We start from the raw sequence: 16020 nt of genomic DNA, 5'->3' as shown, positions 1-16020 counted from the left end.
CATACAAATCAGCTGGGCTAGACAATCTGGACCCTTTCTTTCTAAAATGATCTGCCTGAAATTGTTGCAACCCCTATTACTAGCCTGTTCAACCTGTCTTTCGTGTTGTCTGAGAATCCCAAAGATTGGAAAGCAGCTGCGGTCATCCCCCTCTTCAAAGGGGGGGACACTCTTGACCCAAACTGCTACAGACCTATATCTATCCTACCCTGCCTTTCTAAAGTCTTCGAAAGCCAAGTCAACAAACAGATTACCGACCATTTCGAATCCCACCGCACCTTCTCCGCTAAGCAATCTGGTTTCAGAGCTGGTCATGGGTGCACCTCAGCCATGCTCAAGGTCCTAAATGATATCTTAACCGCCATTGATAAGAAACAATACTGTGTTGCCGTATTCACTGACCTGGCCAAGGCTTTCGACTCTGTCAATCACCACATCCTCATCGGCAGACTCAATAGCCTTGGTTTCTCAAATGATTGCCTCGCCTGGTTCACCAACTACTTCTCCGATAGAGTTCAGTGTGTCAAATCGGAGGGCCTGTTGTCCGGACCTCTGGCAGTCTCTAAGGGGGTGCCACAGGGTTCAATTCTCGGGCCGACTCTATTCTGTGTATACATCAATGATGTTGCTCTTGCTGCTGGTGAGGCTCTGATCCACCTCTACGCAGACGACACCATTCTGTATACTTCTGGCCCTTCTTTGGACACTGTGTTAACTACCCTCCAGACGAGCTTCAATGCCATACAACTCTCCTTCTGTGGCCTCCAACTGCTCTTAAATACAAGTAAAACTAAATGCATGCTCTTCAACTGATCGCAAACATCTCCAATCCAAAGTTAAATCTAGATTTGGCTTCCTATTTCACAACAAAGCATCTTTCACTCATGCTGCCAAACATACCCTCGTAAAACTGACCATCCTACCGATCCTCGACTTTGGCGATGTCATTTACAAAATAGCCTCCAATACCCTACTCAATAAATTGGATGCAGTCTATCACAGTGCCATCCGCTTTGTCACCAAAGCCCCATATACTACCCACCACTGCAACCTGTACGCTCTCGTTGGCTGGCCCTTGCTTCATACTCGTCGCCAAACCCACTGTCTCCAGGTCATCTACAAGACCCTGCTAGGTAAAGTTCCCCCTAATCTCAACTCACTGGTCACCATAGCAGCACCCACCTGCAGCACGCGCTCCAGCAGGTATATCTCTCTGGTCACCCCCAAAGCCAATTCCTCCTTCCGCCGCCTCTCCTTCCAGTTCTCTGCTGCCAATGACTGGAACGAACTACAAAAATCTCTAAAACTAGAAACACATCTCCCTCACTAGCTTTAAGCACCAGCTGTCAGAGCAGCTCACAGATTACTGCACCTGTACATAGCCCATCTATAATTTAGCCCAAACAACTACCTCTTCCCCTACTGTATTTATTTATTTTGCTCCTTTGCACCCCATTATTACTATTTCTACTTTGCACTTTCTTCCAGTGCAAATCTACCATTCCAGTGTTTTACTTGCTATATTGTATTTACTTCGCCACCATGGCCTTTTTTGCCTTTACCTCCCTTATCTCACCTCATTTGCTCACTTTGTATATAGACGTATTTTTCTACTATGTTATTGACTGTTTGTTTGTTTTACTCCATGTGTAACTCTGTGTTGTTGTATGTGTCAAACTGCTTTGCTTTATCTTGGCCAGGTCGCAATTGTAAATGAGAACTTGTTCTCAACTTGCCTACCTGGTTAAATAAAGGTGAAATAAATCAAATTAAAATAAAAAAGCGGACAGTGATGCCAGGCCACGAAAAAAATTTTGCCTTACATTTACAATGTAAAACTTAGCATCATTTTTTATTATCACAATCATAGTGGAGATAATTTGACTAATCAATTTAGTCATTCAAGTCATGGCAAAGCATATAACATTGATTGTAGCTCTGTGTGTGTGTGTGTGTGTGTGTGTGTGTGTGTCCATACATGTTTGAGTAACACACACACACACACACACACACACACACACACACACACACACACCACACACACACACCACACCACACACACACTAAAGCTAGTCTCTTTCCCACACTCCATCCTCTTCCTGTCCTCTCTTTTCCTTCTATTATTCTATTCCTTCCTCTCCTCTCTCTGTATCTTGCTCTTTCCTCTCCTCTCTGTATCCTCCTCTTTCCCCCTCATATCCCTCCCCTCTCTCTGTATCCTCCTCTTTACTCCTCTTTCCTCTCCTCTCTCTGTATCCTCCTCTTTACTCCTCTTTCCTCTCCTCTCTCTGTATCCTCCTCTTTCCCCCTCATATCCCTCCCCTCTCTCTGTATCCTCCTCTTTACTCCTCTTTCCTCCCCTCTCTCTGTATCCTCCTCTTTCCTCCTCTTTCCTCTCCTCTCTCTGTATCCTCCTCTTTCCCCCTCCTATCCCTCTCCTCTCTCTGTATTCTTCTCTTTCCCCCTCCTATCCCTCCCCTCTCTCTGTATCCTCCTCTTTCTCCCTCCTATCTCTCTAGTCTCTCCGTATCCTCATCTTTCCTCCTCTTTCCTCTCCTCTCTCTGTATCCTCCTCTTTCCCCCTCCTATCCCTCTCCTCTCTGTGTATCCTCCTCTTTCTCCCTCCTATCTCTCTCCTCTCTCTGTATTCTTCTCTTTCCCCCTCCTATCCCTCCCCTCTCTCTGTATCCTCCTCTTTCTCCCTCCTATCCCTCCCCTCTCTCTGTATCCTCCTCTTTACTCCTCTTTCCTCTCCTCTCTCTGTATCCTCCTCTTTCTCCCTCCTATCCCTCCCCTCTCTCTGTATCCTCCTCTTTCTCCCTCCTATCCCTCCCCTCTCTCTGTATCCTCCTCTTTCTCCCTCCTATCCCTCCCCTCTCTCTGTATCCTCCTCTTTCTCCCTCCTATCTCTCTCCTCTCTCTGTATCCTCCTCTTTCCTCCTCTTTCCTCTCCTCTCTCTGTATCCTCCTCTTTCCCCCTCCTATCCAATCAAATATATTTATAAAGCCCTTCTTACATCAGAAACCCAGCCTAAAACCCAAAACAGCAAGCAATGCAGGTGTAGAAGCACGGTGTCTAGGAAAAACTCCCTAGAAAGGCTGGAACCTAGGAAGAAACCTAGAGAGGAACCAGGCTATGAGGATGGGCCAGGTGGAGATTATAACAGAACATGGCCAAGATGTTCAAATGTTCATAGATGACCAGCAGTGTCAAATAATAATAATCACAGTGGTTGTAGAGGGTGCAACAGGTCAGCACCTCAGGAGTAAATGTCAGTTGGCTTTTCATAGCCGATCATTCAGAGAATCTTTACCGCTCCTGCTGTCTCTAGAGAGTTGATATTCTTGTTTGTGTTTTACTGTTTGTGCTGCTTGGGAGTGTGTAAATGGCTTTGGGTAATTGGAGTTGTTTGTGAGTACACAGCTGATTTAACTCTGTGATAATTGCTGGAAAGGATTAAACAATCCCTAAACATACAATAGGTTATGTGCTGGTGAATCTAGACTAATATCACTTGCCTTTGATGTCTGAAAGTATTATAGCTTCCCTTTCCGTTTTTACAATGGACCAACTTGTTGTTTTCCCCACATTGTTCTGGTGTTGTATTCATAACGTTTCTTCCTTTTAGATACTAATTAATAAGATTATACAGACTGGGGGGAACTGATCCTAGATCAGCACTCCTACTATGAATAAAGGCCCTGATTCTCCAAGTCCCTCTGCTTCCTCTGTCCTTATTGACTGGCCCTTGAAGATCTGAGAGGATTGAATAGGTGGCAGTTCCTCTCTACTCTATCAGACATACTAGATGGAGCTATTGGGATGTTTTGTACATCTATCTAATAGTTTCAAATCCATGATGAGAAGTCAGTGAGGGGAGGGGAGTGAGTTAGAGAGGATCGGAACAGCCTTTTCCTATTTCACTAGCATTGTTTTGGAGTCAGAATGCAGTCCACTAGTTGACCGATAGTCCGGTCAGTGTTTATTCAGAGATGGACTTCATTAGAATGAGGTTGCATCCCAATCAATATATCCTACCTTCTGACGTGTACTCTTGTTTACGACTTCCCACACATCTAAAAGCATAGAGTTTACACCTTCCATCTTTCTTAAACCATTGAAGGGACACTTTGCTAGGAAGGAGAAATAATTGGGACGTAGCCTGTATATTCCTTGATGTTGACTACTTCCTGTGTACTTTATTTTGTTAAGTTGTCTACTTACTGTCTGCAGAAAATCGGCTGCGATGGCATCATCGGCTCGTCAGCCAGGGAGGACCGCTGTGGGGTGTGTAACGGAGACGGACACTCCTGTAAGATAGTCAAGGGAGACTTCAACCACACCATGGGCAGGGGTGAGTACTGGGTTGGGGGGAAGTTCAATACATGTATTTTTCAGTTGGGAATATCTGGGTCTTGTTCATAACGGCACACAATGGAAAACGTGTTCAAACATTTTGCAACAGAAATATAAAATGAGTGTTAATTAAGTCCAGCTAATCCTTCCCTGTGTCTGTCTGTTTTCTTCCGGTTGGTGCCTAATGAACATGACCCTGATGGGAACAGAATGGGAAAGGGATGAGTGTAGGTTATTAGTCCTACTCCACCTAAAGAGAGGTCAGAAATGACAGGCAAATATGAAGAGGACAGATTTGGTGTACACCAGTTAGAGTTACATAGGAGTTACATTGGGCCGTCAGTCTTTACCTGCTATGCTGGACGCATTAATTTTGGCTAGCGCTAGCAGAGCGCAAGCCATTTTTGTCAACTTTTCTCTGGCGGGAGCCACACATTAATGTCTTGAAAATAGAGCCAGAGTGTAATTTTGAGGCCCCTTATCTACTTCCCCAAAGTCAAATTAACTTGTGGATACTATTTTTATGTTTCTGTGTTCAGTAAGAAAGAACTTAGAGGTAGTTTCATGAGCCAATGCTAACTAGCGGTAGCGTAATGACTAGAAGTCTATGAGTATCTGCTAGCATGCTAGATAAATTGCCTAAATCCCGGAGTATCCCTTTAAGGCATTTAACCTCTGGTGGAAAGTCACCGGGAACAATCTTAGCAAGGTGCCCTACAAACACTAGGGTATCTGGGGTATCTGTAGCCCTCCAGTATCACTAAGCATGTAGTACACACACACACACACTGGTGTACTAGAGCACTAGAATTGGCATTTAAGGCCGAACGTTAGTCTGAATAGAGACCTGTTGGGTTTTAATTACAAGATAACACCCCATTATTCCCTTTTAATGGCTTGAGGCCTGTGTGTGTCTGTGTGTATAGTGTGTGTGTGTGTGTGTGTGTGTGTGTGTGTGTGTGTGTGTGTGTGTGTGTGTTGACCTACTAAAAGGCATACAAAGACTCTGTGCAGATGGTTTGATTGTAACGCCACTGAAGGACAGAATATATATATTTTTTAAATTGTATTTATTAAGGATCCCCATTAGTTCCTGTCAAGGCATCAGCTACTGTTCCTGGGGTTTATTATTGATCCCCATTAGTTCCTGTCAAGGCATCAGCTACTCTTCCTGGGGTTTATTATGGATCCCCATTAGTTCCTGTCAAGGCATCAGCTACTCTTCCTGGGGTTTATTATGGATCCCCATTAGTTCCTGTCAAGGCATCAGCTACTGTTCCTGGGGTTTATTATGGATCCCCATTAGTTCCTGTCAAGGCATCAGCTACTGTTCCTGGGGTTTATTATGGATCCCCATTAGTTCCTGTCAAGGCATCAGCTCCTCTTCCTGGGGTTTATTAAGGATCCCCATTAGTTCCTGTCAAGGCATCAGCTACTGTTCCTGGGGTTTATTATGGATCCCCATTAGTTCCTGTCAAGGCATCAGCTACTCTTCCTGGGGTTTATTAAGGATCCCCATTAGTTCCTGTCAAGGTAGCAGCTCCTCTTCCTGGGGTTTATTAAGGATCCCCATTAGTTCCTGTCAAGGCATCAGCTACTGTTCCTGGGGTTTATTATGGATCCCCATTAGTTCCTGTCAAGGCATCAGCTACTGTTCCTGGGGTTTATTAAGGATCCCCATTAGTTCCTGTCAAGGCATCAGCTACTCTTCCTGGGGTTTATTATGGATCCCCATTAGTTCTTGCCAAGGCAGCAGCTCCTCTTTCTGGGGTCCAGCAACATTAAGGTAGTTATATGACATCACATTTCATAACACTTTTCACAACACATTAAGTGGGTGCCCTCAGGCCACTACCACATATCTACAACACTATGATCATTCATTATGGACAAAAGCAAGAATTTTCATTCTAACCTTAAGATAACATTGGCCGTTCACACACAACTCTGACACACTGTAATGGCAGTGTGAACAAGTGTGTGTGTGTGTGTGTGTGTGTGTGTGTGTGTGTGTGTGTGTGTGTGTGTGTGTGTGTGTGTGTGTGTGTGTGTGTGTGTGTGTGTTGGAGAGATGGAGAGAAAGTGAGAATGAAGACGAGAGCAAGGAAGAGGGTATGTACAGTGTGTGTGTGTGTGTGTGTACAGTGTGTGTGTACAGTGTGTGCATGCGTGCGTTTGTAAGACAGGATTATGAACGCCTTTTACCCAATTCATTAAATTTGCTAAAGCCATTCCGCCTGCCTCCTCCCCCTCTCTCCTCTCCTCTCCTCTCCTCTCCTCTCCTCTCCTCTCCTCTCCTCTCCTCTCCTCTCCTCTCCTCTCCTCTCCTCTCCTCTCCTCTCCTCTCCTCTCCTCTCCTTTCCTCTCCTCTCCTCTCCTCTCCTCTCTTCTACCCCCAGTCTCCTCTAGCCACTGTAAGAGGGTTTCTACCTGTGTGATGGCTAAACCAAGGGCTGTCCCCAAGTGTTTCTCATGTAAGATGCCTGCTCTGCGTGTGTGTGTGTGCGGTGCATGTGTGTGTGCGTCCTGCCCTGACTGGAGTGTACACGTCGGTAGATGGGAGAACCAGACCTCCTTGGCTTCTCCTGGGATCAATAGCCAAAACGCAGATGGTCCTCACACAAACAGACAGACAGACAGACAGACAGACACACACACACACACACACACACACACACACACACACACACACACACACACACACACACACACACACACACACACACACACACACACACACACACACACACTCAGTGTTCTTCAGTCCTGCTCCTGGAGAGATACAGTGTTCAGGCTTTAGTTCCAGTCTGATTCAAGGGCTTGATGCGTGCAGGGCTGGAACAAAAGAGTGCATTTGGACAGGAGGCTGAGTGCGTTTGGAAGGATCCCAGACACACTGTGGATCCCAACTGCTCAGTATGGCTTGTCTTCCCGACGCTCCGCCTCGATGAACACACTGAGATACCTCGTGGTACTTGAATGTCCTATTGTTAATCCCAGGAGAGCCCAAAGGAGGATGGGTTGGGGTTTCTAACCCTGGAGGTCTGGCCTGCAAAGAGCCTGTCTAGTCATTCCCAGAGTAATGACTGTAAATGAACAGTGTGTGTGTGTGAGTGAGTGAGTGAGTGAGTGAGTGAGTGAGTGAGTGAGTGAGTGAGTGAGTGAGTGAGTGAGTGAGTGAGTGAGTGAGTGTGAGTGAGTGAGTGAGTGAGTGAGTGAGTGAGTGAGTGTGTGTGTAATGGTGTGTATATAGTAACTACATACAGAGTGGCAATCAACGTAACCCTGTGGTGTTGGTGATGGGTAGGGCCTGGAGTTTTTTCCATTCCATGTGACCTGACCAGGAAATACTCTGGGCCTTAGCGATGGGGTGTTGTTTTTAACAGTGTTTCTGGGTGTTTGGTTTGTGGTGTTTTCCTGTTGACTGTGTGAAGGGGTGCTCTTGGTAGAAATTGCCCATAGGCACAGATCTAGGATCAGTTTAGACTCCCCCCAATCCTAACCTTAACCATTAGAGGGGGAGAAAGCTAAACTGACCTTAGATCAGTGTCAAGGCTAGGGACACTTCTTACTCGTGACTTGTTCCTGTGTGCTGTGTAAAGAGATAATAGCATGGTTGTGGTAATTGCAGATCCAGCCCTGTAGGGCGGCACTACGGTGAGTACACACAGGGAGTCTGTACATAGTGGGGGGGCAGTAAAGAAGAACAAAGCAGCTCAACTAGGCCGAGGGGACTTTATTCTAATGTAAGACGTATGCGAAACACTTGAGTTTGGTGTCAATCATGCATTGATGTCAAGTTTGTTACGTGTGGATCTCAGGTTAGGATGTGGCCCCTTGAGATACAGGAATAAATCAAACTCACTCTGGTAACACTAAAAAACGAAACAAATACAATTGGGACAATAAAGATTTTAGGACGATAAAGACTTTCATCCACTGATGGCATATATGGTGAAAGTTTGGAAGAATGAGCTATTTTATTTTCTCAGAAACGGCTGTATAGATACTGTGCTTTGGGATCTATTGTAGAGAGAAGGTCCTGCGTCTCAAACAACACCCTATTCCCTATGTAGTGCCTTGGTCAAAAGTAGTGCACTAGATAGGGAATAGGGTGCCATTTAGGATGCACACCTGGTCTCTCTTGACTCCACAGAGCTTAACAGTCCCATTACACAGGGGTCAAAACCCCAACCTGTGCCATTTTGTTGGAGGTTCCTCCTATTGCAATTATCTACATTATGGAAGACCCTCTCCTCCCCTCTTTATATATCCCTCTTTTGTTCTCTCTCTCTCTCTCTCTCTCTCTCTCTCTCTTTCTCTCTCTCTCTCTCATTCGCTGATGTATCTCTTTCTCTCTCTTCTTCCTCTTCTCCCTCCCTCCCTCTCTCTCTCTCTCTCTCTCTCTCTCTCTCTCCCTCCCTTTCTCTCTCTCACTGTGGGTCTTTCATATCTCTCTCCACCCTGTTTTTTGTTTCCATCTTTGACACATTTGTGCGTAAGCCTCAGAAGTAACAGTGCGACCACAGTCAGTCGCCCGAGGGCCTGGGAACCAACGAGCTGCTTTGTATCATCACTACTGCCCAAACACTAGTGGGTGCTTGGATGCATGCATGTCTGTGAGGAGGGAAGGGCTGGCAAGGGTCTAATCAGAGATTTCTCTCCCAGTCAGGTTGAGGCTGGAATCCATAGAATATTTCATAGGATCTCTGTGCTAGAATCAAATGAATGATTCAAAAGTGATGTCATAAAGCGGAAGTAGTGTATATGCAGTGGGATCCTCAAAATGATTTGATCTTTTTGCTCACATATACTTCCTGGTCTCTTTTATGACACCCGTTGAATTCAGAGCCGTACATCTCAATGTGTGCATCCCAAATGCCACCGTATTCCCAACATAGTGCAATACTTTTGAGCAGGGCTCATTGAGCTCTAGTCTCAAATATCACACTATATAGGGAATATGGTGACATCTGGGTCACAACCTACCTATCTGTCTCTGGTTGAATCCTTCCTTTCAAACCCAGGCTCCGTGTGATGCTCCAGCACACAGAGACAGAAGGTAGAGAGAGAGAGGCTCTACCTCTTTCTGTCCACCGGTATTGAGTTAGATCGCTGCTACTATGACCGTTACTACCCTAGCTTTGTCCCAAACGGTACCCTATTCCCTTCATAGTGCACTACCTTTGACCAGAGTCTAGTGCACTACTTTTGAACAGGGCCCATGTGTAGGGAACAGGGTGTCATTTGGGATGTAGACCCTCTCTCTTTCTAATTCCTTCATTGTCTTCCTCCTTGCCTTTCACACATAATTTTTTTTTCAACCCTTTCAAAATGAACAGCTTGGATAAAAAACCAGCCCAGCCCAACCCTGTCTATACTATCCCTTCCCCTCACCTCTCCAAACCTCCTCTCATCCCCCCTCACCTCTCGTCCTCTCCTCACCCCAGGTGTGGGTCTGGGTGTGGCTCCACCCACCTCACTCTCTTGTATGTTTCTATAGGTTACATCGAGGCTGCTGTCATCCCCGTTGGTGCTAGGAGAATCAAAGTTGTGGAGGACAAGCCCTCACACAGCTTTCTGGGTAAGACAGACACACAGACACACACAGACACACAGACATACAGACACACAGACACACAGACACACAGACACACAGACACACACACACACACACACACACACACACACACACACACACACACACACACACACACACACATTTTGTTATGGGGTGCAGAGAATATTTAGCAGTTTTAAAGCTAATTTTCGTGCAATTCTATACATTCTTCTATACATTCTTGAAATTCTAATTTGAGTACCTAGCTAAAAAATGTTAGCTGACATGGGCTAGTTGATCTGGACATTTTTGACAAGTTATAAATAGATCTCTAAGGTATACAATGACTAACATGACAAGAGGAACTGATGATGCAAGATGTGTTGAATTACAGGAAATAAGCTTTAAACCTGCAAAATTCTCTCTTCGCCAACAAGACGGTTGTGGAAAGTTTGTTTCATGAACGGTGTTTGTACCCATAGAAATAGGGGTGTCCATGGGGGGAGTGGGATATTCCCTAATGCTGGTAGGGGGGCCTGGATGAAAAAAGTTTGGGAACCCCTTTCATAGACAACCGTACAAGTTGATATGATCTGTCTAATGATGTGAACTTGTATTCCCTATAGCAGGGTACCCAACTACTATCTGAAACGGTCCAGTGACACAAATGTCCTAGGTGGCAAAGGTCCGGATGGATATTGTCATTTATCGGCGCTGTGGTTCAGCATAGTAACAAACCATGTTGTTATATAAAATGTTTTCAAGAATACTGGTAAATACATTACAGTGTTTTACAATCGCTAGGATCCATTTCTCAATACTTAGGTCACTTTTTCAAAACTCTTCACACAGTTATCCTAACCAACTTTCAGCTTGGCACAGCAGTTAATTTCACATCCAAAACGCACTAAAACTACCAAAACACTTCATACATGTCTCAAATCAACTCATTCTTCCATAACAGTATCAAAGCTTGTCACCCAACAAGCACACTTTGTCACTCATAAAACAATGACCTAGAAAACACTAACAACAGGCAGCATTACACAATGTTTTCTTTTGTCAAATGTCTTTACAAAACAAAACAAAACAAGAAACACCTCTCTACTGTTTAGAATTCACTGCAGTATATGTTACAGGAATTAAACCTCTCTACTGTTTACACTTCACTGCAGTATATGTTACAGGAATGACACCTCTCTACTGTTTAGAATTCACTGCAGTATATGTTACAGGAATTAAACCTCTCTACTGTTTACAATTCACTGCAGTATATGTTACAGGAATGACACCTCTCTACTGTTTAGAATTCACTGCAGTATATGTTACAGGAATTAAACCTCTCTACTGTTTACAATTCACTGCAGTATATGCTACAGGAATGAATCAGACATGATGCATTAAGCTTCAATATGTTTTATGTCATTTTTTGGCATTGAGTGATTCCAAAATACAATACTTTGTATACACACCATCTACAGATGGAGATAAAGCAGAAGCAAAGCTAGTCAACCCTGTTTCCTGCATTTGGCCACAGGTTCTCATCTACATCACATCTAACCCTGTTTTCTGCATTTGGCCACAGGTTCTCATCTACATCACATCTAACCCTGTTTTCTGCATTTGGCCAAAGGTTCTCATCCACATTACATCTTATGTCATCTTGGGCAATACACCTAGGAAATAATCTTTTGGCATGCCTGGTCCATCCCTGGCAATCTTCTGCAGATATGTCCAGGTATCCAGCGTTCATTTCGTCCAGGAGGGACATTTGATCATGTGGATGGTGGTCATAAACCTTCCACCTCTATGAGGAAAAGTGACACCATCCTGGGATGGGCTGCATACCACTCTGTGAATGCACGGGAGTGGTGAAATGCCACATTGTCCCATACAATTACAAACATTGGTCGATTTGGCCTCACTGCAACCCTTTCCTCACCTGGCACAACTCTTCCATAGAGTTCATCCAGGAATGAAATGAGACGCTCGGTGTTGTATGGTCCAATTAGTGGTTTGTGTAACAGAAATCCATCAGAGGATACTGCTGCACACATTGTGATGTTGGCACCTCTCTGGCCCGGGACATCCACTGTAGCTCTTTTCCCAATCACATTCCTTCCTCACCGCTATGTTTTGGCCAAGTTGAAACCAGCCTCATCCACAAAGATGAATCTCCATGACTCTCTAAAATAAATCCATGAGACAACATAAGAGTTAGGCTATTACGGTAGTTGACATTATACCTCAAAACATGTGTGTCTCTACCCTGTTTGGTTTTGTTCAAAACCAGTTGTGTATTTTATAGTCATCTTACCTGGACATATTGGTTCCTGAGTTGCTTGACTCGTTCAGAGTTCCTCTCAAAGGACACAGTGTACAACTGCTTCATCCTGACTTGATGTTGTTTCAGAACTGTAGAAATAGTTATGCCTACATTGTGAATATTTCCAAATGTAATGTTGTCTGCAAACACTCTGTCCCGAATCTCTGTGAGTTTTATGCCATTGTTTCTGATGACCATATCAACGATTGCAGTTTCCTGCACAGCAGTGAAAATCCTACCTCTCCTGCCTGTGGGAGGTAACCGTGGGGTCATAAGCAGAAATACAAAAACAATTACACACAAGTGGGTTTGGAGGCTTTGCTCAATTTACTTCTGTAATGTGCAGTTCAGTCAGATGCCCTTGCAGAATGCACATCTTACCTGTTGTTTTGCCGGACATTTCTCACAATAGATGCCACTGTTGAGCGTTGCAGATTTGGCTGCACTCTCAGACCAGCCTCTATCATTGATAGACCATGATTTATTACATGATCAATTTCATCTGAGACTACAGCTCTTGATATTCCTCTCAGTCTTCTTCCACCATGCGTACGTACTCCTCTCCCTCTCCCAGCCACTCTTCTTCCTCTGTCAGCCACTTCTCTATCTCTGGCTGGGTCCATGTTTACATTACAGTACAGCATTATTCCTAAACTGTCCCCTTTTGTATAGATGGTAATGTAATTGAAAGACTAACACCTGGGCAGGTGTTCAGCTACAATGGGAATCAGCTGTGGTTGGTCTAATTGTTTTGATAGTATTTAATTTTTTAGATTTGGAATATATTTCAATACGGTATTACTGTAGAAATGTAGCACATTGCTGTCTTATTCAATTTTGTGTTATGTTAGGTTTTGAACTTCAGTTTAACAGTTTTGAAAAGAGTATGTAAACATGTGCAAATTGTCCTGTAGGAACATAGAGTTTTGGTGGTGGTTGTGTCTGAGTGAGAAAATAATTCATGAAATTTGTAAGATGTAGTCATTGAATGCATTTTGTGCCAAAGCAATGAAAAATGATCCACAGTTTAGCCCACATAGACTGCTGTTGTGTTCACTGTGTGAAAAGTTTTGAAAAAGTGATCTAAGTATTCAGAAATGGGTCCTAGCGATTGTCAAAAACTGTAAATGAGACAAATGAAACCTTTGTACATGGACCTTGAATTATTCAATAATATCTCAATTAAATTAAGTGCATGTTTTCTGGAGAACAAAGGAGAGTTAAAAAACACAATCTGAAAGCGCAGAAAGTCACTGTGGGCCATGCAATATTAATGTATAAGTCACTGTGGGCCATGTAATATTAATGTATAAGTCACTGTGGGCCATGCAATATTAATGTATAAGTCACTGTGGGCCATGCAATATTAATGTATAAGTCACTGTGGGCCATGCAATATTAATGTATAAGTCACTGTGGGCCATGTAATATTAATGTATAAGTCACTGTGGGCCATGCAATATTAATGTATAAGTCACTGTGGGCCATGTAATATTAACGGATAAGTCACTGTGGGCCATGCAATATTAATGTATAAGTCACTGTTGGTCATGCAATATTAATGAATAAGTCACTGTGGGCCATGCAATATTCAGGTGTAAGTCACTGTGATCCATGCAATATTCATGTGTAAGTCACTGTGGACCTTGCATCAATGAGAGAAATTACACTTTCTGTCTCTTGAAAATGCTTTGAACTTTGGCACAAATGGTGTGAGAGGAACTGTTGAGACACTGGTGCAGGTGTCCATTGGTGAGCCTGGAGCGATATTTGTTTTGAATAAAGTTCATTGTGGAGAAGGCTGATTCACAGCTGTATGTGGAGCCAAACATGGTCAGGATGTCTAGTTGTAGTTTCTTGAGAACAGGGACATCAGCTGCAGGCACCATCTTTCCATCTTTCCCCAGAAAGTAAGACAGGGTCACAAAGCCACATTTTCTTGCAGCTCAATCAACTCCATTTGCAGTGATGAAGATCTGTTTAGCTTCCTCTGACAACATCTACCCGTCTGAAGATCTGTTTAGCTTCCTCTGACAACTTTTTGTGACTAAGATGGTTCTGGATGACCAGCAAGCGATTCTCTTCCAACAGTGAAATCCCAGGCCTCCGTCCCCGCAGGAGGCCTTTTGCCTTTTGGTAGGCCGTCATTTTACATGAGAATTTGTTCTTAACTGACTTGCTGAGTTAAATAAAAATATAAAAAAGTCATCAAAGCTAGCTTTGAGGTTCTCCATCAGCTTCTGGATGAAATCGACATGGTAGGGAACATCTTTGTCTCCCTGCGTTTGCACCAGAAGATTGGGGAAGTGGACAAGTTCTCCCTGAAGATCCTTCTTGAAAAGCTCCAATTTCTTCTGTAAAGCTCAGACTACTGCTATCATATCACACACTGTGTTGTCCTGCAGCTTAACATTCAGTTGATTGAGGTGTCATGTCTGTCAAAAATGCTACTGCTACTGTCCTCTTCTCGTCATCAGAAAACTGAGTTGCCTTGTCACTCTTTTGCTCTGATAAGAAAGCTTTGATTTCCTCCTGAATGGCCCAGAAGCATTCCAAAACCCTGCCTTCACTGAGCCATCTGACATTGTAAATCATCAAAGCTGGCATTAGCCTCTGTCAGAAAGCCTCGTAGCAGGCGGTGTTCTTGATCAGCTTCATCATCGTTGTCATGACCTCAGAATACTCTTATCCCAGACTGGCACACAGGACAGATTGATGGATCATTTGATGTCAGGACAGGGTGGTCCTCTTTCAAACTGTAACCAGTCCCCTCCTCTTCCTGTTATGGCTGGAGCTCCATCTGTGGTGATGAAGACCACTGACTTCAGATCTCTCCCCCTTTTGGTCAGCATCCCTTTGACATCCTCTCCCCGTTTGTCTGCTTCTAGATTTGTTAAGCCCAACAGCTCATCCCAGAATTCCGTCTTTGTTTCATAATAAAACCTGACAAACAACAGAAGCAGGCCATTATCAGTGTTATCTGTTGAATCATCCACAGCTAATGAAATGCTTGGTGCATTCTGAATGACCTCATCAAGTTGTGAAGTCAAATCTTCAGCTAATATTTCATTTCTCCTCATTGCTGTGGAATCAAATCAAATCAAACTTTATTTGTCATGCCGAATACAACAAGTGTAGACCTTAGCGTTAAATGGTTACTTACAAGCCCTTAACCAACAGTGCAGTTCAAGAAGAGTTAATAAAATATTAACCAAATAAACTGAAGTAAAAAATAAAAGTAACACAATAACATAACAATAACAAGGCTATATACAGGGGGTACCGGTCATCTTTATTGTTTACCTGCAAACAAGGTGTCAGCAACTTCACACATGCATTCTTTTACCATCTCAGCGTCAGTGTTTTCCCTAAACCCAAGCTATCCTCAGTGAAAGCTCCGTTGCACGTTGTTGGGCTTTCAGGGAATTGAAATTGACTTTTTGTCTCATATTGGGATTTGAGTTGTTTAATCTTGTTTTTTCTCACCTCCGTGTTCAGAGGATAAGACTGATCTATATTACTATGCTTGGTGTAATGACGCTTAACATTGCCACTTTTCATGAGGGCTGCGGACTTGCAGCATATCAGGCACATTTGTTTTGTTCTGGTTGTGAGGAGAATCGCCGTCAACTGAATTTTTTTTGAACAAGCCATATTAACAAAGATACTGGTAACTAAGCTCCTTCTATCTGTGATATTAACAGTTGAACCTCCGTGAAATATTTCTGTTTCTTTCTGCCTGCTTGTTCTGAGGTGTTGTGGAGGATATTTGCATTG

The 16020-nt window shown here is 43.7% G+C and overlaps 1 protein-coding gene across 1 annotated transcript in view; it reads left to right on the top strand.

Moving 5' to 3' along the window:
- LOC106591416 (A disintegrin and metalloproteinase with thrombospondin motifs 17) overlaps positions 1 to 16020 on the top strand; it is a 200131-nt gene that overhangs the window by 140324 nt on the left and 43787 nt on the right. Inside the window, exons 15-17 of the mRNA XM_045689469.1 lie at positions 4235 to 4355; positions 6757 to 6831; positions 9861 to 9941. Of these exons, the coding sequence (XP_045545425.1) occupies positions 4235 to 4355; positions 6757 to 6831; positions 9861 to 9941 (277 nt within the window). The remainder of the gene's footprint in view (positions 1 to 4234; positions 4356 to 6756; positions 6832 to 9860; positions 9942 to 16020) is intronic.

The sequence above is a fragment of the Salmo salar genome, chromosome ssa11 (genome assembly GCF_905237065.1).
Source record: "Salmo salar chromosome ssa11, Ssal_v3.1, whole genome shotgun sequence".
NCBI classification, from domain to species: Eukaryota; Metazoa; Chordata; class Actinopteri; order Salmoniformes; family Salmonidae; genus Salmo; species Salmo salar.
This window is presented reverse-complemented; position numbering and strand designations above follow the sequence as displayed.